We start from the raw sequence: 24,346 nt of genomic DNA on the forward strand, positions 1-24,346 counted from the left end.
TACAATTTTGACTTTGACTGATAATGGCTTTTAATACAATATTTTATTTTTCCCCAATTATACATGTTAAAACAGTTTAAATTAAATTAAATTTGACTTTAAAAGTTTTGAGTTGATAATGACTTTTTGTTTAGATCTAATTTGAAATTTCTAGCTCTGTCCAAATTTTGATGAGTTTTTTTCTCAGTGGTATTGGCAAAATGATTAAAAACTCATTCATTGAAGGAGTTAAACATTTTAACTTAAAATGAGCTCTTTTCCAAAAAATATTGTCAAATAGTCAATATTGTACTTGACCCTCGTATCTTCTGCACCCAAATGTGTGTGTTTTTTTTAAGAGATCACACAGTATGTTGGTATATGTGTGTAAGTGTGTGTGTATGTGTATATATATATGTATATATACATACGCATATATACACATATATATTATTTTGAACTCTGACGATAACAATATGAAAGATATCAAACAGTGCTCTTTTATTTTAAAAAAAATTATCATGGTCCAGTCATTTTAATTTAGACTAAAGTGCATACCCTTCAATAAAACCATAGAACATTCCTTAACTATTTAATTAAAAGGTCACCTGCTGAAATTAATTTACCCCTTTTTGGGGAATGAAGATAATTTCATTAAATCATCTGAAATTTATTTTAAATGTAATCGTCAGAATTTCATATTGTGGCATGTTCACACTTTGTATGCTGGCATCTAATTATACATTTACTTTTATGTTGGATTTAAATTTTTTTTTTAAGTTTGTAACATTATTCCATTAATCTGTGGGGTAAGTTGGAGGAACAAAGACCCAAAAAATAATTGTTCCTTTTTCCTTCAGCGGCAATTTATGAAAAATATGGATATTTATCTTTAAATAATAGTTTCTTTTTGGGTCACGTTTTAGTGTGATTAGCTGAGCTTTATTTCTCTTTGAACAGTCAGTGGTTGTTACAATATCCATTTGTAGGATGATATAAAATATCCTTTATGGAGACCTTTTTAGGCTTGCTGTATATTGCCTTTAGTAACAAATGGCATTCTTTTTGTGTCTGTTTTATTCTAAATCTGCTGGGATTTAGGGTTATGGGATTTTGTATTATTAGAGGCAAGATAGTGCGGTGGAAAAAGCATTGCTTTGGAATCGGGAACCTGGGTTCAAATATGGGTTCTGTTACTTAATATGTGACCTCGGACAAGTTTCTTAACATCTCTCAGTCTGAGATCTTTATCTGCAAAATGAGGAGGATGGACTAGATGACCTCTTAAACTACTTCAAACTCTTGAGTTTATGGTCCAGTTTTTTCTTATCTTGTTAAGGAAAATTTTTAGTTTAGGCATTGTTGTTGAGGGGACTTCAGGCAGCTGTTTTTATTTTTCTTTTTAGCAGGTGCCTGTCCAATCAGCATGAAGTGAGTTACTTTAGCGTGGACTGCTGAAGTATGCTCACTTTAGAATGCACCTCAGTAATCTTCTTCAGGAATGCCAGTCAGAATGGGAAGGATCTCTTTCTTACCTTCCCTATGCAAATTAGAGCATCCTTCAGTGAGATTTCTATTTTGCTGCTTTCCCTAATTTAATTCACAAATTACTCATTATTTTTCTGAATAATATAGACTGCCTTTTGAGTAAAGAGAAAAAAAATTGTTTTGTACAACATGTTCTCCATTATAAGCATTTCAAAACAAAATCCTGAAAATGGATATTGTGGATTTATTGATTTTGGAAATAGATTTATATTGCAAATATTATAAACATTCTGTTGTCACAGTGACAAGTCAGTCATGAATTGTTCTTGTGTTGTATTTGTTCACTTTGTTTTAGAAACTGCAGGAATTTCATGTATTTCAAACTGCAGTGTACATGCCCCATGAATGTTAAGTAAGGAAGATTTCCTTGTCCTTTTTCTTGCTAAGCTAGAACTTCAATCAGTGTAATCTTTGAAAGTTATATAATCTCAAATCAATGAAAAAACCCCACAATTTCACTTGTTAATGGTTTATATCAATTTTATACTTTTAAAAATCTCTGCAAAAGTTCACTTTCATCTTCTATGGAGTGGAGTCATTCTTCTTGCTCTTAAAATTTTGTTCTTTAGGAGCGTGAAAAGAATTAAATATGATGTTTTCAGTACAATTATGTATTTTCTTCTTTGAATGAACACTTTTCCTTGTTCTGAAATTATGTACCTTTGCAAACTTAGGGTATCTTTCTAGTATCACATTTGATTTAAATTTTGGTTGTATGAAGGACAACTCTTCTGCTGCAGATACAATAAGATAGTGAAAGGAATCTGACATTTAGAGAGCTCTTCTGTGTTTTTTTTTCCAGGAATATTTTTCTCCCCATATATAGATACAGTATACATTTTCTTTCTTTCCCAGATGGACCTTCAGTTGTAGCTCATTATGATATATCTGACACCAACTCTGACCCAGAAGTGGTAAATGTGGACAATTTATTGGCGGCTGCAGTAGTTCAAGAGCACAGTAATTCTGTAGGAAGCCAGGACACAGGAGCTACCTGGAAGACCAGCGGGCTTCTAGAGGACCTGAATGCTGAGGCAGGTTGGTCAACTTTAACCACTTCTTTGATGCCGTAATATGCATGTGTCCTGGCAGTAATTTTCCTTTTGGTTGTAGCCTGCCTACAGAATAGAATGGGTCAGATCAAATGCATTTTATATTATTATATATATTATATTATATTATATTATCAGATGCAAGTGTCCGTCCAGAATATAGTACTGTGAAGACATAGATTTGTGAAGACAGTGGGGGATTCCACCAAAATAGAGTGGTGTCAGTGAGGTAGCTCTGGATTTGAGTTCTGACTCTTTCACTTACTCCCTATGTAATGGAGAGCAAGCCATTTATCCTCAGACTATGAACACTAACTCCACTTAACCTACTCTGAGGACAATTATTTCTTAAAACTAGAAGCTACTTGCTGTAGATATCTGTCCTCTCCATTAACTTGGAGGATTGTGCATAAAGCTGGACTTCAGTCCTTCCATCTTTAACTTTTTATAGATTCACCTGCATGCAGCCTCTCTCATATAAACATGTATATTCAACCTTTACTCTTTATGCTATTCTTTTCTAGTTCTTGTCTGGTTATCTCAGAAGAATAGCACCCCCCTCCACCTCCACTGCTATCACCCTCTTTCTCCTTGTTATTCTGTTTGTGGACTAAGAAAAATCCTAACTGACTGATAAGGTCATCACGTAGGAGTAGTGCTAGGCATACCAAAGAGAGGAAATTCCTATGGTTTGAATGAAGTTAGACTTAAGAAGCTGTACTATTAAACTCTACACCTCTTCTAGAAATCCTCCTTCAGATTCTCCCCAAAACTCTCAATTTACCTTCTCCTTTCTTGAAAGTAAATGTCACTTTTCTCAAGCAACAGCATTTAATGTAAAAAACATTGATAATCAGTTTAGTTTTCCTGTTTTGTCTGGAGATACTTAATGTAACAGTATTGTAGAATGTAAGCTCAAGAGCAGGGACTCTTGCCATTTTTCTCTTTGTAGCCTTTCCTAGTGCCAAATTTAGTGCCTTGCACATACTTGATGCTCAATAACTGCTTGTTGAATTCTACTTTTTAAAAAAATTATGTTTTTACATTGTTTAAGAATAAGCTAACTAGGCTTTTGTAGGCCAGCCTGGGAATTCAGTTATCATTTCTAACATGGTTTATATGGGAAATAAATTGTTCCAAATAATGAATTTGTAACTGCATGTTTAGAACATAATCTCTTTTGTGTCAGATATTGCCAGTCTTAAAATTTTTAGGAACTATAAAAGGAGATTAAAAGAAGATTGTTGTGGGGACCTTTTTTCTTAAAAAAATCTACGTGAAAATGTTTTCACTTCTAAATTTCTCTTTTGTACTTAAATTGAAATTTACTGTGATTGAGTTAGTTTGGAGTTTTTTTTAAAGCATGGGACTAGGAGGCAAGAGGTTGGGTCTTAGTACAGAGTCTTCTGCTATGATACCTTAAGGAAATTACCTTAGTCTGTGTGGACATCAATGTCCATCTGTAAGATGGGTAATAATAATTATATAACTTCACTATGTTGTTGTCTGGAGTATGGATGAGGTTACATAAGAATGTGCTTTGAAGAATATAAGGCATTACATAAATATAAGGCAGTTGACATTGCTACCTTCATCTTAGGTATGAGGAATAAACCACATGATTTTTCATGTTTATTCATATTTTGCTCTATGCGGTTGTATTCATGTAAATTGTTTATTTAATTGGAATCACATCTTTTTGGCTCAGTCATTTGAAGGCTGATTTCTTATTATTGATCTTAAATTGTCAATGGCTCCTTATGTAGGACTCCTAGTTTCTCCTCTATCAACTAAGAGGAACCCTGTGGTGAATTCTTTTTATAGTTTTTTTAAAAAATAACACACAATTAGTTTGGAATTCCATTTAACCAGAATGCCTGGCTAATATTTAGGAATTTCCCCCTTAAGTTTTTTTTATTTAAGCTTAAGTTGAGCTTTCTTAAATATACCTGTACTAAGTTAACTATAAACATTTCAACATCTATGTTTAATATCCACATTATAGCTTCAGATAGTTTTTAGTTTAAATATTTTCACTCATTTAAATTAAATTCTTTTTTAGAGTTTAGATTAGGTCAGAGTATGTGGTCATTGTCACAGTTTTAACAAACTTTGTCCCTACTTCCTCTAACCCCCAACTCTAGGACCATTTTTCCTCGGTGTTCTAGTAGCTATCACCATTGTTGATAGTACATTGTTGAGGTACAAGTTTATCTATACTCTCAAGTTATAACAGCAGAAAACCAGCATATTAATTTGAGAGTGTATCTGTTGCGCCATAATGTAAAGATACACACATTATATGTTTGTCCTTGATTTGCCTGCTGGTAGTTTGAGAGTCAAATGCTTGCTTGTATGACATTTCTGAACGTGAACCTGAATTTCAAAAAGCTATTTAAAAGTTTCCGTTTGATAAAAAGGAATACCTCAGGCTAAATCTTGCAATCTGGATTGCATATCTGTAATCCTAAAATTGGAGCAGATCTGAGATAGTTATCACCCCAGTGAGGTCAGAATAACCTACCCATTCTTAGAAAAGAGTTGATGGTCTGGGACCCAAGTGGACGTCACTGAAACCAAGACAGAACAACTAAATCAACAACAAATTAAGGAAAATGAAGTAGAAGTCAGGCCAACCACTAGTCATCAAAGGAATTGGACCATTCAGGTACTATATTTACCACTTGCTTCCTTTTTCTTGCTTGTTGCTATTAATAAAAACAGTAGTAAATTGACTGGAATGGATTCCCCATTGTGCCTAGGGATTCATTTCTTTTGTTAAATACATTAGTCTTTCCGAAAATCTTTTTTCCTTTAACTACCAGTAATTCACTGTAGGCTAGGTTTGTTTTTGTTTTGTTTTGTTTTGTTTTTACTAGATAGGAAGGATGGAAAAAGAGGAAAGTGGATTCTTTTGAGCCTTGGGTGGACTTAGAGTGTGAGACACTTTTTTGTCATGGTAATTGAATCTATTTAGAGATCTTTTCTCAAAAGTATTCGAGTGTGTGTGTGTGTGTGTATGTGTATTTATATTCTTATTTATCCCTCAATATTTTAATTATAAGGAGATAGAAGACAAGTGTTGTTTCTATTCTTAAAAATGAATAAATTGAGGCACAAAGATTTGCTTTGTTACAGCCACATAGTGGTGAGATAGAGAATTGAACTTTAGATCCTTTATTTCTAGGGCAATTGGTAGGAATGTTGTGGCTGAACTTTCCAATGATGGCTGCTTTTAGTCAGCTCTTTGCTCTGTCTTTGATAGCCCTTAATGTTTAAAGTCATGTGGATGATTCTAGCCATTAGGAAGATTAATTTTCTGTAATGTGTTTTTGGGAAGGTGTCAATAGGCTACATGAACCTCACTTTGGGGTTTTTGTTTCCTTGGATGGCAGCAGAACATAACTTAAATGTTTTCCAGTTTGATTGCCTGCTTCTGGTGAATGGTGTTTTTTTGAGAAATGATCTCTCTGATGTGTGTTGAGCTATGTGTTTTGGATGTTGTTCAAAAGATTCAGGCACATCAGTGGTATTATTTAGCCTTTTTTTTTTTAAATCAAAGGGTATGACGTGAATGGTTAGAATAATGCATTCAGTTATTAAAGGTATGTTAGAATATTTTATATCTAGAATTCCTTGGTAGTATATTGGAATTTGTCTCTTAAAGAATCCGTTCTAAAAAACCAAAATCTCTTCTTAAATCTTTTTAGTGCCTTTTTAATGCCAGGTGGTGATAAAGTGAAGTAGATGATAAAGGAAAAAAAAACTACCATTGCTGTCTTAATTTTTGCTGTCTAAAGAAACAGAAAGGAATGGGATGTAGAAGGTACCTAGAAAATCAAATATGACCCTTGCCTAGTAGACTTGAACATCTTAGAAAAGTTAAATTTCTCATTTTGTTTTTGAAAAAATAACTTTCACAATGTGATCTAATTGCCATTTTTCAGTGGTTATTCTTTCTGTAGCAGCCAACTGTCCTGACTTCTTTATATAAGTTGGAAGTTTCTCTCGTCGGACAACAAAAACTTAGAATTTTCTGATGACTATAGAAATTAGGGAAATTGTCTTCTCAAAGATGTGTATGGGCAGTGCAAGTAGACTAAATAGAGACAGCCAGCTGCCATCATAGATAAATAGAACCTTTTGATTTATTATACAGTTTAATATATGATAATTGTGGTATTTACACTTCTTTCTCTGCAGGCCTGATTCTTGCATCAGAGCTGGAGAAGACTACCATCACCACTGGCAGTGTCTCAGAGAACATTTTAGAGTTTTTGACTTCTCTGCTTGCTCTAGACATCTGATTTGCCAGTGGGCTCCCATGAAACCACGAGGGAGCCAGTAAAGAGGCCAGAGGGGATTAGGGCTTGCATAGAAAGTCCTTAAAGAAATTTGTGACATGCCATTAGGAGGGTCTCAGTGAAAGGAAGAACCTGTAGGCTGTGGCTCCAAACAGCTGAAAGCAGATGGGAGTGGGGCTACATCCCTGACTCTTTAAGAACACGATTGATATCCTGTTATGGAGAACAGCATCCCACAGGCCTGGAGCAGATCCCCGTTGTCTTATCATCATATAACACATCTTCCTTGCCTTAATGCTGGAAATGTGGATGACTAGCTCATACCCCTAGTTTGTAAGGCCCCAGCATTTGCCATGAGATTTTTGTTTTCACATTTCTATCTCTGAACACTTGTTCAATTTGCCTTATTTTATCTTGTTACTGATTGTCTTTGATAAAAAATAAAAAAAAATGCCAACCACAAAAGAACAGAGTCCTGCTTTTTCCATTATCATTTTTATTGAGTTGTACAAGTTCAGTTAACTGAGCCCAATGTGTCAGGTTTTATTTGTAATTTTTGTGGACTGCAGCAAAAGAAGCATTTTGGTGGGTTGAATCAGTCGGTATGTTTGGGTCAAGTTGCACTTACTGGTTATTGCTATGCTGGATGAACATAGGGGATTATAAAATTTTGTTAAAAGTTACAGTGTTTTTCAAATGTCATTATAAACTTACAATTACAGATAAAGTAATGGTATATTAGTTACCAAAAAAAGTAGTATTTTGTGTTCAAGCTGGGTTTGCCATTATCATCATTATAATTTAACAGGTGAACAATAGATAGAACCAATATCACCGACCAATGTATTCCCCAAATTATCCCACCAAAAAGGAATTTCCATAATCAGTCTTCTGTCGATAGATCCAGGAGTTAAAGCACTGAGAACTGTCAGATTCTTTCTCTTTTATATTTTTCCTTGGCAAGAACAATCAAGGAGAAAGAGTTGTTAAATGGTCCATGTTTGTTATAACCTATTTGTTGTTTTTCAGGGCTATAGCTCAGTAGTCTTTCTGGAAGCTACTCTGTGCTTCCCAGAAAGTGGTAGGCAAAGTGAATTTTGGGAGCCTGTTAGTAGGAAATGCTTTTCTCAGTGAAGCTGTAATGTTTATGGGACCTTGAAGTACGAATCTTAATCCTTTTTAAGATCCTGACATTAATGTTAGAATTTCCTTACATTAAAGGTTTTCTAAGCCTGAATTACCATTGATAAAGTGAATAATTTGAATTATAGTTTTATATCCCACGGTATTTTATAGTGCTTCTTCCTTCCTCCCTCCCTCCCTCCACACATTAGAAAATTCAACTTCAGAGCAAATAGCAAGGCCCAAGGGTCTGACAAGTCAGATGGTCTGTCTTAGTAAGCTAGTTGGCAAGTATCGAGGGAAGAAAAGGCTGATGTACAAACACATCTTTATCTGTTCAATTGACAAAACCATTTCTGTTTCTGATGTTGAACCCTTTGGCAGTGACAGCAACCTTTATTTCCCTGGGAAAGTCGTTTTATGTTGTAGTAGCAACTAGGTGCCACAGTAGATAGAGGGTTGGGGCTGGAATCAGGAAGACCTGAGTTCAAATTCTACCTCAGACATTTAGTAGCTATGCAATCCTGGGCAAGTCACTTAACCTCTGTTTGCTTCAGTTTCTTCATCTCTAACACGGGGATAATAATACAGTTGTGACGATAAAATGAGACAATGCTTGTACTTGTACTGTTGCTACCACCACCACCACCACCACCACCTCTTGGAGCCTCAGTTTTCTTATCCCTCAAAATGGGGATGATAATAGCACAAATTTCTCAAAGATTGTCATGAAGGTCACATGAGATTATTAGTGTTAAATGCTTTGCAAACCTTAAAACGCTATATTAATGTAACCTAAGCTACTGTTATTGCTGTTTGATTCCCAAATCTCTGTCTCCTGCCTTTACCACTCTCCTAAGCTCCAGAGTCGAATTTCCTAATGCCTCTTAGGTCCTATTAATGCCTAGCTGTCTGCATGAAAGTTAATTCATTTTTCCTATGAAACTCTTTTCCCTGACTTTTTCCTCCATTAGTGTCACCATAATTCTAGTCATCTATACTTATAACCTCAAAGTCACCTTGGATTCCTCCTACTCATTGGCCCACCATATCCAATCAATTGCTAAGTCTTATCGATTCTAACCCACAATCTTTTTTTTTAAAAGTTTATTTAGTTTTAGTTTTCAACATTCATTTCGATAAGTTTTAAATTTTTCCCCCTCCCCAAGACAGCATGCAATCTGATATAGGCTCTACATATAAATTCCTATTAAACATATTCACATTAGTCATGTTGTATAGAAGAATTAGAACGAATGGGAGGAACCATGAGAAAGGGGAAAAAACAAAACAAAACAACAACAAAAAAATAGTCTGCTTTGCTCTGCCTTCAGCCTGAATAGTTCTTTCTCTGGATGTGGATGGCATCCACAATTTTCTTGATATACTAGAAGGTATGATGGACTTAGGAAATCTGAATGGTTTGGAAGTTGATTTTTATTAAAATGCATAATATGGTCTTGTGAATTTTCCCTCTTATTGACTGATGATGCAGTGTGATATAATGGAAAGGCTGCTAGATCAGGAATCAGAGGAACTAGGTTTGAACTCTGGCTTTGTGACTTAATAACTATGTGACCTTAATTTCTCTAGGCTTCAGTTTCCATATATGTAAATGAGAGTATAGGACAACAATATTTCTAAGCCCCCTTCCAGCTCTAAATCCTAAAACCATTGTCCTAAGCTCCAGTTACACAGGACTATTTTCTGTTTCCTGAATGCCTCTGGCACTCTTGTTGTTGTTCAGTTATTTCAGATGTATCTGACTCTTCGTGACCCCCATTTAGGGTTTCTTGGCAAAGATACTGGAGTTATTTGCTATTTCCTTCTCCAGCTCATTTTCCAGATGAGGAACATAGGGTAAACAGGGTTAAGTGACTTAACCAGGGTTACACAGCTAGTAAGTGTTTGAGGCCAGATTTGGACTTAGGGAGAGGAGTTTTCCTGACTCCAGGACCTCAGTCTGTTGCACTGCACCACCAAACTGTCCATGTCTGGCACTCTTTGCTTTTGCTAACCATTCCCTACATTTGGAGGAACACCTTCGCTCTTGTATGTTAAAATACTGCCTGTTTTTTAAGGTCCAACTCAAAATGCCACTTCCTCTAGTAAGTCTTCCTTCTCCTTTTTCTCTTCCTTGTCTAGGCAGAAGTGTTCCTTCTCACCAAAAGTATCATAGCACCTTGATAATTCATCTTCAGCATTTGTATTTCATTTTGCATTGTAATTGTGTATATGCTACTTATTAGAACAAGTTCTTAACCTGGAGTTTGAAACTTGTATTTTTTAAAAAATATTTTAATATCTTTCTTTTAATAATACTGGTTTCCTTGGCAATCCTATGTATTTTATGCATTTGGAAACATAATTGTAAGTTATCCATAGACTTCACCAGACTGCTAATGGGATTCATGACACAAAAAAGGTTAAGAACCTTCATATTAGATTGTGAGCTTCTTTAGGACAGGGACCAGGTATTTTTTTTTTTGTATTATTTTTCTCTCACAGTTTCTCGGTACATAGTAGACATTAAAAAAACAAACAAACAAACCACAATCTATCAAAAAGCATTTATTAAGCATCTACTATGTGCCAGGCACTGTTAGCTACTGGAAATGCCAACATGGAGAATAAAACTATCCCAACTCTTAAGGAGCTTACACCCTAATGGGAGATACAAGTACATGCATAATTATATACAGAATATATATATATATATATATATATATATATATATATATATATATATATATATATAAAGAGAATAAAAGCAAAGTAGTTAAATACAAGGTATTTTGAGAAGTACATGCATAATTATATATAGAATATATATGTGTGTGTATGCATATATATATATGGAGAGAGAGAGAGAGAGAGAGAGAATAAAAACATAGTATGTAAGGTATTTTGAGACGGCTTCATGTAGAAGCTTGAACTTCTATCTAATGGAAAAGAAGAAGACTTAAGAGGTGGAGATGAGGAGGGAGTATATTCTGGGGATGGATTGCAGCCAGTGCAAAGGCTGGAAAATGGAATGTCATGTCTGAAGAACAGAGAAAAGATGTTTGGCTGAATGGCAGAATGCAGGAGAGGGATTCATATAATGGGAAAGATAGGTTGAGGAAAGGTTGTGAAGCCTTAAAAATATCATTCCTGCTTTTCACTTTCAGTAGAGAGGTGGTAGACCAGAAGTGCAGAACAAGGCATGTGTTTTCCAGACGTGCTCACGATTACTGTTGCTTAACTAGTTATTTGCAAAGGAGGGCTTTATGGGGAGCAGAGAGATCTGTGAAGAATAAAGGTAATGTAAAAATAAAAATCAGTTTTTTTGAAAGTCTTGTAGAATTATGTGGTAGTAGACAAACCACTTGATCCATTTAGGCCTCAGTTCTAAAGATCTAACAACTTGATCTAAAATTCAATGAACTGCATTAGTTAGGGAATTAATTAGGGAAACTTCCTTAGGGAGAAAGCTTTTGAAAAGATTCCTAAAGGACTGAAGCTATGAAATTTGGAAAAAAAAAAGTGATACTAAACAAAAAGTTGCAATTTTCTCTTTGTAAAGAGAATTAGGACATTGATAAGCTGTAGTTTCCAGAGGAAGGCAGCTAGGATGATGAAAGACCATGAGGCCATATTATATGAAGATTGTTTGAAGCTGAGCGTATTTAGACTAAAGAAAAGAAGGGTACAATTGGTGGCTTCTAGTATTTGAAAGACTGTCATGTTGGGGAGGGATTAGACTACATCTGTTTGGCCCTGGAACAATGGGCAGGTGTTTCAAAAAGGCATATTTAAACTTGATGGCAGGAAAAAGCTTCCTAAGATTAGAGCTGTCCAGATTTGGAATGGACAGCCCTCCATGGAGGGCTTCAGGCAGAGGCCCAGACCACTAGTTGGGTATACCATAATGGGGATTCCTTTTGTGCATAGGCTGCACTAGATGACCCCTGGAGGAACTTCCAACTTTTAGATCTTTGTGGTTCTGTGAAGGTATAAAGGTGGCAGATGGCATGGCCAAATTTGACAAATCAGAAAACCCGAGTACAAAGAGGCAATCCAGGAATTGATTCCATTCCTTTGGTGGTGTTTCTTAATTCCACAGGGAGTATGAAGTTGCAGAGACACTTGTCTTTGGGAAGTTTTACAGTACAAAGCATTGCTTGACTTATATAGTTACTATTATAAGTCATTAATTGTGACCTTTGAGCATTTATTATGGTTGAATGCTTTAGTTAGATGGAAGAATTTTGTTTTGAAGACTTTTTTTTCATAAAATGCTCACATTTCTATAAAAATACTTTTTGGAGGTAGGATAGACGTTTCAGCATTCAACATATTTCACTTATGTTCATTTTTTTATATAATTGGTTCAGTTACTTCTGCTGTTATTAATAGATATTAAGCCAGAAAAGGGAGACATTATTATGCACTTATAAGTCACAGATCAGATATGAGGGGACATTACTTTTGAACTTCCCTTTTTGCAATCTTAAGCAAACTCCATAAAGTTAAACTTATTATCTATATCACCTTAATTTAGAGAAGTCACTTAGTTAGAGTATTATGTCAGTGCCGGGGGAAATAAAAAGTTTAGACAAGACCTATAGTTTATCATTTCTCTGAGCCCTTGTTTCTTGGATAATGCTACTGATCTCATGAGGCGAATTTGAAGAAAGCTCTTTATAAACTTATAAGATCTATGTAAAAATGAGCAGTTATTATAGAAATTGTGTAAAGGACCAAAGAAACCTTTTTTTCCTCCTTAATAGAGTGTATTTCAGTGTTGCTAAGGGTTTAAAAACTTGTAAATATCCGATTTTCACAGAACATTTTAGTATAACATTGGTAATGAATTCTAATTGTTACTATGCTTTTGCCTTTCACTACTAAGATTTTTCAGGGATAGAGTTTTATTCTCTTTTTAAGAACAATTCCAACATTTTCCTTGTTAAATTTCTGCTTAGAGGTAGGTCTGTTTTGAGGGATTTTCAAAGCAAGCTAAACTGAACCTCAGAAACCTTAAACTATGTTTTATAAGTAACAACCACTGCATTTTATTCTAATTGAGTAACTGATTCTGTGATTGAGATTGGATTCAAAACTTTTTTCAAGAAATTTCTGTTATTTGTGAGAAATCAAATTATAGCGCTTGGCTTTTTTCTCCTCCCCTAGGTCATTTGGATCCAGGATTCCTTGCAAGTGACAAAACGGCTTCTAGCAATGCACAACTCAATGAAGAGATTAATATTGCCTCTTCCGACAGTGAAGTAGAGATTGTGGGAGTTCAGGAACATGCAAGGTAGGATAGTAATTTTTTTCTGCAATTTAAATTTGAGTTTTACTTTCACTAGGGTTAAAAAAAAACTAAAGCCAAATGCCTTTCTTTCCTAACCTTAACCTTCCCCTCCCCGCAAGAAAACAGAAAAAGGAAAAGGACTGGCCAGATGGTGTAGCTAGTATACATAATGGGTATTGTCTGTCAAATTCCTCCTTATGAGATGTTTTCTGCTTAAATATGTAGACAGTTCTGAGTTATGGAATATGATACAATATTGGCTCAAATTTTGACAAATCAACTAACGCAGGATTACTTTTCTTTTAAGGTTTAATAGCTTCAAACTTCACTAGGACTTTTGCGATATCTGTATGGGTTACTGCTGATGTTTTCCCCCTTAATTTTCAGTACCTAAGGGCCATGACTGAAATGACTGAACAAAAAGGACAGTTTTTAAAGCTGAGACTCTAGGGAATGCTACAATTTTTTCCTTTTTATAGATGAAGTAGCAGCGTAAGTTTTTTGTCATTACTATTTTTTATCACTCAGTTTTCCCTTCTTTTAACTTGGCCTTAAATGATACTGGTAGTTAAAAATTAAAGATAGCCTTTAAACTCTCAAATGTCTTTCATAGAAAGTACATAATCAAAATGAAAGTCAATTTGGTCTACCTCATGCCAGTCTCTATGCTTATTAAGTGCCATATTTCTGTGCCAGGTACCAGCTAAAGACTGGGGTGAAATTGTCTCTGTCCTCAAGGAGCCTGGGGCATTCTATTACTTTTCATTTGATCAAAGGAGATAATATTTGTAAAGCACTTAGCACGGTGCCTGGCACATGGTAGGCTTTTAATAAATGCTTGTTCCCTTGCCTTACTTGTTCCTACTTAACTCATATATAGGTCTGGGATGTTCAGAAAAGCCTGAAAATTAACCTGATTTCCTCTGATTGCTTCAAATAAATTTTAAGTAGAGGGGAAATCATATACATCATCTCCATTTAGTGGAGGTAATTTTTTTTGAGACATGTTTGTAATGAGAGTTAGCGTGGAACTGATCTTTCAGAGAAATCTGTTCCTTGCTGCAGTGAGACTTATTCTGCTGACAATCGTAATTTCAGCATTTAGGAGCTGATGTGGCATTTTCCCCTTAGTGGGCAGAACAGAATTCTTCAGAGAACATCATGAATCTTCTTTGATTCTACATATTGCTTTATCGCTTGTATTTTTCCTGTCTTATTTTTTTCTCATTTCATCCCTCTTTCATTCTTTGCTTTCTTCAACATTTCTAAGCTTTGTTTCCTTCTCCACTCTATTTTCTTCTTCTTCTTTGTGAATTCTTTTGCCTTTACTGTTCCTTCTCCGTTGCATCCTATTGCACAGTTTACTGACTGTCAGAAATATCTTTGACTTTTGGCCAGCTCTTTTTTCTTTTATCCTGTATTTCTTTTGTACTAGTTTCCCCCATTTTGGCTCTTAAAATGTCTCCATTGTCTGCTCGTTTTTTCTTCCTCTCAACTTCAGTGTTTCTCTTGTTCATATTCCCATTTTTCCCATTAGATTCACCCTTTTTCTTATATTGTTTTTCCACTGATTTTTTTAGTATTTCCTTCTTGCTAACTTGACCTTATTAGGGAGAATTTAGAACTACTCATTTTTTCCTCATGTCACTCTACTGCTTGCCATCAGTTTCTTTTATATTAATCTTCCATATCTTCTTAGTTGTTAGCCTTATGATCTTTAACTCTGTAATGAGCTTCTTTCTCCTTTTTTCATCTTTATAAAATTCCTTCTAAAATTTTTCTACCTTTAAAATCTTACTTTCTAGTCCGTGTTCAGACTTGTTCAGGCTCAGCTAATTCCATCTTAAATATCAGTTTTTGTTGTTCTTGTTTTTTATTTTGGTCTCTCAAATTTCCTTTTGCCTTCATGTCATTCAGAATGACATTGGCAGAATTACTGTAAATTATACCATCAGCACACATACCCTCCATTGATTTCTTCTTGTCTAATACTTCAAATTTTAATTTATTCAGTTCCCAACAAATGTAGTACCCACTCTATTCTCACTTTTACTTCTTCCTAAATTTCCATTTCTTTCCTTTCTTCATGACTAGGCACATCATTTAATTTCCACAGCTCATGTCTATCTTGGTGACTGCTGCTTCTCCAAATTATCTAACTACCTCTTTTCCTCTATTTTGCTTCTCCATTCCACTTTCCATCATAAAGCCTTTATGTTACTTTCATGCCTAAAAACTTTCACCTACATGACTAAACTGAAGGTCAGAGCTCTCAGGAAAAATTGAAAAAATTCACAACAGTTCTATAAAATTGTGGCAACTAGAGACATGTTCATTGTTTTCTTCTAGTCCTGGTAATTTCTGTGATTTTTGTCCTCTTTATTTACCTAGATTGTAAGTACACTTGAGAGAGACATGTGGTCTCAGTTTTGTATAAAGACAAATGACTGAATAAATGTAAAATGCCAGTGTATCTTGCAACTCTTTTGTTAGGGGACATTCTCTTCTGTTCCTTAATCCCTGGAATATAAGGAGTAAGTCTTTGGTTCTGTTCTGTATGTTTATTTGCTGTAGAAATTTTATTCTTCTTATAGATGGCTAATCCATTTTAAAAACAATATGGCATTTCAGAGCCCATTGACTAGAAGTGCTGGGTTTTTTTTTTTTTTCATTTTTAAATACAACTGAGGCGTTTTAACTAATCCGTGCACATGCATGTGGACATAGCCTTTTGGACTTTGAGGATGGCTTTGTTGACCTCTTCCTTTAAGCCTTCCAGAATTCCTGACCTGCTTCCTTTTCAGTGTTCTCCATATTAAACACAAAGGCTGAAGGGCCACGAAGTGGATGGGGAGGCTTTCTTTTTGGTTGCGTCAGAATTGCGCCTTTTGGTTGCTTGTATCTTATCTGGAATTTATTTCTCTTGCAGGTCTAGGGTTGCAGTTATGAAGTATTGATGGGCTTCTGGCAGGGTTATCGCATGGAAAAAGGTTTTAGGTTTTGATCCACATCTTTTTGTTCTAGTTTGATGTGCATGCTCGGTCAGATGTTTGTTTGGATTTAGTTGTCCTGTTCTCATTGTACTTTCTTATCCATGTTACACATTGTTACTGGAGTTCTGAGGGTTTATGAAACTCAGGCTTTGTCCTCGAGTAGTTGTTTGGGGGGTTGTGGTGGCTCTGAGTCTTGGGGCTTGGTGCCGTGTTTCCTCCCTGGGAAGTGTTTTGGTATTTGAATTGAGTCATTTTGGTTGTGATGTATGTGCTTTGGTGATATAATAGTTTCTTTTCCTCGCATGTTAAATTCTTTCCCTGCTTTTTTATTTGTGATTGTGATATGTTCATTTCAATTCCACATTTCTTTTATATAGTCCTAGACTAGAAAGCATGCTTTCTGAGCTAATAGTTGAATGAAACTTTGCTGATGGCTGCTTTGTGTTGATGGTTGATGCATTGAATTTCTTTTCTTTATCCAAACATCATCATTTCCATATAGTGTCTCGTGGACAACTTGTTTTCAGTGTGGGGTATTATCTTTTAGATTATTGAGATACATGTAAAGATTTCTCATTCAATTGGATGGAAGTATTATCACCCTTTCTAGTGTTGCTCTGAACTTAATTATCCATCTATAGGGTTCTGTGCTTTGTCTGTTCCCCTCTTTTGACAAAATAAATGAGTTTCTCATCTCAGTATAATAAGCTTATATAAATTGCCTTACTCCTGTTTCTTCATCAGAATTAGAAACAGAGTGGTTGCAGAAGAAATCTGTTGAGGCTGCATCTAGTTTCATATCACTGAGCCATATTAGGTACATCCTAACTCTCCCATCTTCCTTGAACCCTGACAATGCTTTTTCCGAGATGCTTTTGTGCAACTTTCCATTGTGGTTAGCCTCTACTCTCAGACTTTTAGCACCTTTGGTCATTGACACTAATGGTGACATAGGTCCTTAACCAAATAATTGATGGGAGATGGGAAAGCTTTTGCATATTAAACTGAAGGCTTCCTAGAAGCTAAGATATCTGTTAATAGTAAATGCTGAAAATCGAAGGAGGCAAATTGAAAGACTTGGAGCCCATGGCCAGAAATATTTCCATAAAATAACCATTAATCACTTAGTGTTCTAGCAGAAAAAGTAAATAGGAATGTTACCACAAAAGTAGGATAGAGTGATCTATAAATAAGTGCATAAAGGTTTAATTTTTAAGGTATTATCTCCTACAAATAATTAAAATAATTAAAAAACTGGTTTCAGTGGATGAAGGACATGAAGTTGATCATATTTCCCTAAAAGAGGGAAAAGTTTTTAAGAAAACTTTATTTTTTTTTTGGTCAAGTGAGTTGATATGTCAGTGTGGAACTCGAGGCTTGATTGCATTTTATTTCTTCCTCACCTCCTCCTTTTGTCACATGCAAATGAAAATACAGAGTGATCCACAAGTCTTAGTGGAGTTTTAAATCATTAAAGCTCAAAACAGTACTCAGACTTTTGGGACAGCATGCATTTCTTGTGAGAGACGGAAAGAAGTAATCTTTGGCTCGGTCCAGTTCAGTTTGCTCATTTGCCCCTCTTTTGACCTCTGTGCTCCATATCACAAAAGGATATGCAGACTACATGAAAATTTCCTTTTTATGTTAAGATTCCCATAAAATTGCGATAATTAGACTTGATTCTTCATAGCATTTATCTCCCTTGCAGTCCTTGTCTGTGGATTCTTCAATTTTCTATAAGCTTATAACTGTCTCTTATTCGAATTCAGTCATCCCAATAACAGATACTATTTGTGTGAGACCTTAGAGGAAGATCTCTTTATTATTTCATTGGTATCCTAGTTTTCTAGCATATGTTTCTCCTGTACAGCTCCCTCTGATTTCACATTTATCCGTTGTTGAGTCCTGTAGTATTTCCTTGCTCTTTCTTTATTCTACGCTTTTAGCTACCATTAGTTTGAGAGAGAGTTTTAAGATTCTTAGATCAAAACTCTTCTGTGGCTTAGCCAGTCAGACTGGAAATACTAGATCTGGGCTGATTTATTTGATGCTGTGCTCCTTGTTTTCTTGGATTCTAGTTGTGCTGTATCAGAAATTAACTTTAAAAATATAGGTACTCCCAAGTTCATAGCTAAATCGCTGATTTCAGAAGAGACATTAAGCTAATGATATCTTGGCAACAATTTTAAATGATGCCTCTGCTCTGTCTGGGAGGAGGAGATTGTTCCTTAGTAGCCCATTTGGCAAAGGAGTAGCTTTCAGGCTAATTCTCCAATAGAAACAGGAGCCCTGTTTCAGGAACTTAAAGTTCCTGTGTTCAGGCCAAAATGTATCCATTCACAGAGGCAATTCTAGCATTGATCCCCGATTGTCATTACTAACCTAGAGCTCTGCTGACCCTGGTTGGACCGGTAGTGTTCAGTCAGAACTGGAAGTTCCAAGAGCCCCAATACCACTTTTTATATACAGACAGTCTAAGCATCTTCTGAGCCCTGCTTTGGGAACCAGTGTCACTGTAGTCAGGCCACCTGTTAGATCTCATTTAAGGTTAATTAGGGATGGTCCGTACTTAAGATGGAAGGACACAAGTGGTAGTGATCCCACCAGCTGCCCTCTTCGTATCTGACTCAATATTTCATCCAGGGAAACTTACAGAGCCTTTCAAGGAATGTGAAATCTAAGCTGTTCATGATTCTTTTTCTCCCAAATAGCCCTTGAAGGAATTTCTCAGATGTATAATTCTGTCCCATCAATCTGAACCTCTTTGAGAGTTTGAGTCCAGTAGATAAGGACTCTGCTCATCTTGCTCCCTCAGAATCTGTGGTCTGTGATAGACCAGAAAGATACCATATTTATTTTTTGCTTTTGTAGGACTAGAAATTGGCCCCTATGCAAACTCTAGTACTCAGGAATCCTCACTGAAGAAGAGAGTTACAGAAATCTAATCTGTGTCATAGTATTACTGTTGCTGCCTTTTAAATCATGTTGCCAAAATTGATACAATTGTTAATGTTATCATCATTGTTATTAGCATCATCATCATTATTATTATTGGTGAGCATGCATCTTCTGTTGCTCTGATGTTTTTTGATTATAAAGCTGAGTTAATATTAGGTCTTAATTTTCTTATGGTTTTAATTGTTTTCCTTTAGCAATATAATTTATCTAATGTATCTTTTGGCCTAAGGATCCCAAATTATATTTAAAACAAAAACAAAACAAAAAAGTAAGTCACCCCTGGAATGAGAAGGGGACAGGGACTGTCATTCCTTGCTAGGTCCTCTTCATAATGGAAAAAAAATGGGCCTCTCCAGAAATATATGATATACCCACAGTTGACCAGTGGCAGAGCCATGACAGTTCAAAAGTTTTATATATATATATATATATACACACACACACACATATTTTTTGTGTGTCCAATGTTGCGATCCTTGGCCTTTCTATGTTAGACCATATCTGTTACATACATACATGATGTGTTTTGGATTACTTGAGTATAACATATTAGATTTGTCTTAGTAGTAAAGGCACCAGCCAATACAACTGAGACTACATTGTTTTATATCATAGTATTTCGAGCAAACATCCGTAGAATTAACTTTGCTTTTGTTATTCCTTCTGTAGGTGCGTACATCCTAGAGGTGGTGTGATTCAGAGTGTGTCCTCATGGAAGGATGGCTCAGGCTTACAATATTTTAGCAGCCGGCAAACACAATCATGGACATCCGTGACTCCCCAGCAGAATTGGTCTTCACCCTCGGAAGTAGTCGATCTTACCTTGGATGAAGACAGCAGACGCAAATACCTACTGTAACACGATGTCACTGTGTTTCTTCCCCACTGTACCCTTCCTTTTCTCTTTGGCACAGAAGTTCATTGTCATTGCTTCAACTTCAGAAGCCCTGCTCTTAGCATTTGTGGAATTGAAACTTGTGGAGAATTATCCCTTTAAAAAAACACTGAGATTTTATCTTTTAAAAGTCATTTAGGAAAATGAAGGACTCTTTCCCTCCTTCATTAGGAAGATAAAAGATAATGATGAATTTTATGGGGGAAAAAAACTGCAGTTATATGCGGTGAATATTAATCAGAGGAAATGCTATCCAGCTCTGCCTTCCTCACTCCTGATAGAATAATATTAGTTTAATTACAAGGTGAATTTTAACTGGGGTTTTGGAACCTTGTATTTCTCTCTGTGAGTGAAATTATAACCTACAGGGTTAGCTCTTCCTTTCCTTCCCACTGGCCCTCTTGCCCCAGGGCATTTGCACATTTCTCAGTCAGGTTATATTATTGGCACTCAGTAGGACATGTTCATTAACAACTTGTCCTTTTAAGCAGAAAACAGGAGCATTACTGTTTCTCTCTTAACTTAGTTTTCTGCTCCCTTTCCTGACTACTCGCCTGACTGGTGACTTGCCACAACTTGAATGACTTTGCTCTGATGTTGTGATCACAAATGCTGTTGACTTCTGTTGATTCCTTGTTTGCAATAACTTTTAACTCTGAAAAATGAGAATTTCTTGACTAGTAGCTACTTCCAGGATAATACTTTTCTGAGGAGGGTTGGTATCAATGGAAAAAAAAATCTCCATTCTGATTCCCTTGGCTTTTCTTTTTTTTTCTAGTCTACTCAAATATAACTGGAAAATGTATAAAGGTGAAACTGGGAACCTGTTACATGGGCCTGAAACAGAGAGAGAGAGGCCAAAGTTGGGAGGCTATAGGAACTCATAAGCTTGCATGGCATTTGGCAAGAGTGTTAAGTGCCTTTTTTCATAGCAAGTCTCTCCATGTAGGGCATAGCCAATAAGCGCTAAATACATAAACTGATGCCGAACTGATGTTGTGCTTGGATATCTTTCTCCTTCCTACCTTTAAAAAAATAATATATGCCATAAGAAGCACATGTCGCAACATTCTAGATTTTACATAATTAAAAATAGGGAAAATTCAGGAAATGCCAAAGTTGAGGTTTTTGTGGCATTGTTAGCTACTTGGTATCTGGGATTTATTTCACTTATTGTTCATATCCCTTGAATGCAATAGCTTTGATAACACCATGTACAAAGGTGGGGTAAAGTGATGTTGCTTTCAAGACCTTTTGTTCCTTCTTATCCTTTTCTTTTTGGTTTTCTGGTAATTCAACTATTGGTAAGCTGCTTTACCTGTAGCCCTTAATGCATCAGTGGCTGCTGCTTATCATAGGAGCATGCATGAGAACTGCACAGTCAGAATAGTCTGCCTGACGCTGTTTGTCCAACATTTAAAATACTTTATTTTGAGTAAAGCATAGTTTCTTATCTTAGTGAACCCTTTCTACTACTTTGGACTCTTCCTGCCCTCTTCCTGCAGGGATGTGGTTTTGATCACATGTTCTTTGATGAGCTCCTTTCTCTGATATTTTTTCATTTGCTTTTGTTTTCCATCAGTTGTTCAGATTCAGGCTTTTGAGATAACAATTCCAGTTTACAAATCTTAATTCTTTCCTGTATATGGGCCTCTTGGCAAAACCAAAGACCAAAAGTAAGGCCGAAAAGAAACAATATTCCAATCTGACTGTTATTAACGTCCTCAGACTGTTCATATTTAATTTTGGCATTATTTTATTAAATACTTTGTGCTATCACAAGCTATCATTTACTTAGCTTAAAGTACATTGCCAAGATGAATGCACAACTCTTGATCTTGTTTTTCAAAGAAACCAACTTGAAGAGTATAAGGTGGGTCATGCTATATCACTTGAAATTTGTTTAGATATTTTCTCCACAGACACCTTGTAAAACTTCTTTGAAGTAAATACCATTACAGAGAAAGTTCTGTTTAATGAAGTTATTTCTGTAGCCCATTGTAGATGGGCCATAGAAACAACATACTGTTGACCCATTTGCAACAAATTCTCAACATAGCATGTAATCCTCTGTGTTAGTGCTTTCTTGGGTCGGGGGAGGGAGGGTTGTTTGCATATTTTTTTTGGATTGTAGGTAGGAAAAGGAGAGTTGAGCTGTCCCTAAGCTCTTCACGCTTCTTTTGTCCTACCAACAAGTAGTACCTTTCAAGTCATATTGCCTCTTCCCTCTTTAGACATCCCAACCAACTAAACTCTCGAATAGTCTCCAAAACAAAATGGTAGTGGAGATGGAGATCCAGGAACTAAGAGGAGGAGAGAGATGGGAATGTCATGAACATTATACTCACTCTTCTAATGTATTTGGGACCCACCTTTTTATATACTGATTCCTCAGAGATTCTGGGCTCCAGTCATTTCATTGCTAGCCCCTGCAGACTGGAGGTGTACTTTTAAGCAGTGTACTAATTTTTTAAAAATTCCATGGTGAGAAAGCAGTTTAGACAGCCCTTAGAGTTCCTTCTTAAGAGATTATATCTCTATAAATTTTTCATTTGGTAGCACAAATAGTAGGAAAAATTCCCCAAAGCAATAGCTCACAGAGACAGTGCTCTATTCAGGGTTACCTTTGTGCTAAATGGTACAGCTAGGCCACTAGATTGGTTTCTATCCCAACTTAAAAAATAAACTAGAATTTGAACCAATGACCTATGTATTGTTCGATCATGCCCTTTAAGAAGATATAGTTGCTGCTTTTTGGTATCTGCTATTTGGCTTTTTGCTTTTTATTTTATTTGAAGGGGCCAAATTAATTGGACCCCCTTTTCTTTGCAGTTGAGCATCCCATAATGCTGGTATCATTGTACCAATTGTGAATACAAATCTTTTCCTGGTTTGCTAATGTAGTAATGTGCATCATTTTTAGCAAGTTAGCACTGTAGGTAACTGAGAGGGAAAAACAATGTGTTAGTTACCTGCTTTTTCCTATCTCATGAGGTATCTGAGGGAACTGAGGACATAGTTTAGTCTTTCCTATTAAAAATAAATAAATAAGCAGAGCCCCTAAATTCCTGTTTTCCAGTATGTATATGATGTGACTTCCATGTATATATAAAAACAACTGCGCCCTAACCAAACTTCCTCAGATTGTGCACTGTTTATAGTTTAAAATAATCACGTATCTTAGTCTCATGCTGTTGGGTTTGTTTTCTATTTTATTTAAAACACTACATATTTCTTATTCTTTTAACAAATTTCAAAGGGTAGTGATCTTTAAAAAAAACACGCCCACAATCACTGGATAGTTAGGAAATGTTATTCTGTTTGTTTTTGTTTTATATTTTAAAGAGAGCAAAGGGCAGCAAAGCCCTTTTTTTTTTTTTTTTTTTTTTTTTTGCTCCTCTCACCAGGAAAGTGAAATGTTAGCCATTGTGTGGCTAGGAACCAATGCACTTGGTGGTTTAACAGATCTACTGTTGCTGGAGTTTGAACTTGGAACTTGATGCAGTGAAGACAAATCATTGCTTAGAATTAATGTTTTAAGATGTGCAACTCTAGTTTTAAAAGAAATTTGGTTCTTCTTTACATTCATTATTTAGTTCTTGTTTCCATCTAGTATTTAATGGTCTTTGAGAAAAAAATAATAAAACAGAGTGTTATATATATATTTTTTGGTGCAAGATAAGACCTTCTGTTTTTTGAAATAAGTCTGTAGCATAAAGGTTAAACTATTTTAAGACAAAATAAAATAGAGTGTATTTAAACAATAATAGTTGTCTGAGGTGTTTTTCTTCCTGCTTCACTTAATAGCTTAGTGTTTAAAGCATCTCCAGATTTGATTACCATCTCTTAGAGCTCAAAATTTGCCTCTCCTGCCCCAGATTCTCTCCTGACTTCCAATCTCACATTTCCAACTGGTTTTCAGACATTTCAGATTGAATGTCCATGAGACGTCTTAAACTCAATATGTCCAAAACAGAACTGAACATTTTCTTCCCCTAAACCTTTCCCTCCTTCTACCATCCCTATTACTGTAGAGGGTGACAGCATCCTCCAGCGCCCTCACTATCCCTCACCCCCCATAACCACACTGTTGCTAAGGCCTGGGAATTTTACTTTTGCAACATCTCTTGCATGTGGCTGTTCTCTGTCACTGCCACCACTCTAGTGCAGGCCCTCGTCACCTATTGCCTCGATTA

The 24,346-nt window shown here is 35.8% G+C and overlaps 1 protein-coding gene across 3 annotated transcripts in view; it reads left to right on the top strand.

Annotated features, from left to right (window-relative positions):
- Nucleotides 1-23,500, top strand: part of C1H18orf25 (chromosome 1 C18orf25 homolog) — a 106,756-nt gene extending 83,256 nt beyond the window's left edge. Inside the window, exons 3-5 of one of the 3 annotated variants that reach the window (XM_036759245.1) lie at nucleotides 2,383-2,565; nucleotides 13,181-13,307; nucleotides 19,925-23,500. In XM_036759245.1, the coding sequence (XP_036615140.1) occupies nucleotides 2,383-2,565; nucleotides 13,181-13,307; nucleotides 19,925-20,114 (500 nt within the window). In that variant the 3' untranslated portion in view covers nucleotides 20,115-23,500. Of the gene's footprint in view, nucleotides 1-2,382; nucleotides 2,566-6,782; nucleotides 7,276-13,180; nucleotides 13,308-19,924 lie in introns of those variants that run through there. The other 2 variants (XM_036759255.1, XM_036759263.1) reach the window with 2 other exon arrangements.
- Nucleotides 23,501-24,346: the final 846 nt, after the last annotated feature.

This window comes from Trichosurus vulpecula, chromosome 1 (assembly GCF_011100635.1).
Source record: "Trichosurus vulpecula isolate mTriVul1 chromosome 1, mTriVul1.pri, whole genome shotgun sequence".
In the NCBI taxonomy this organism is placed as follows: domain Eukaryota; kingdom Metazoa; phylum Chordata; class Mammalia; order Diprotodontia; family Phalangeridae; genus Trichosurus; species Trichosurus vulpecula.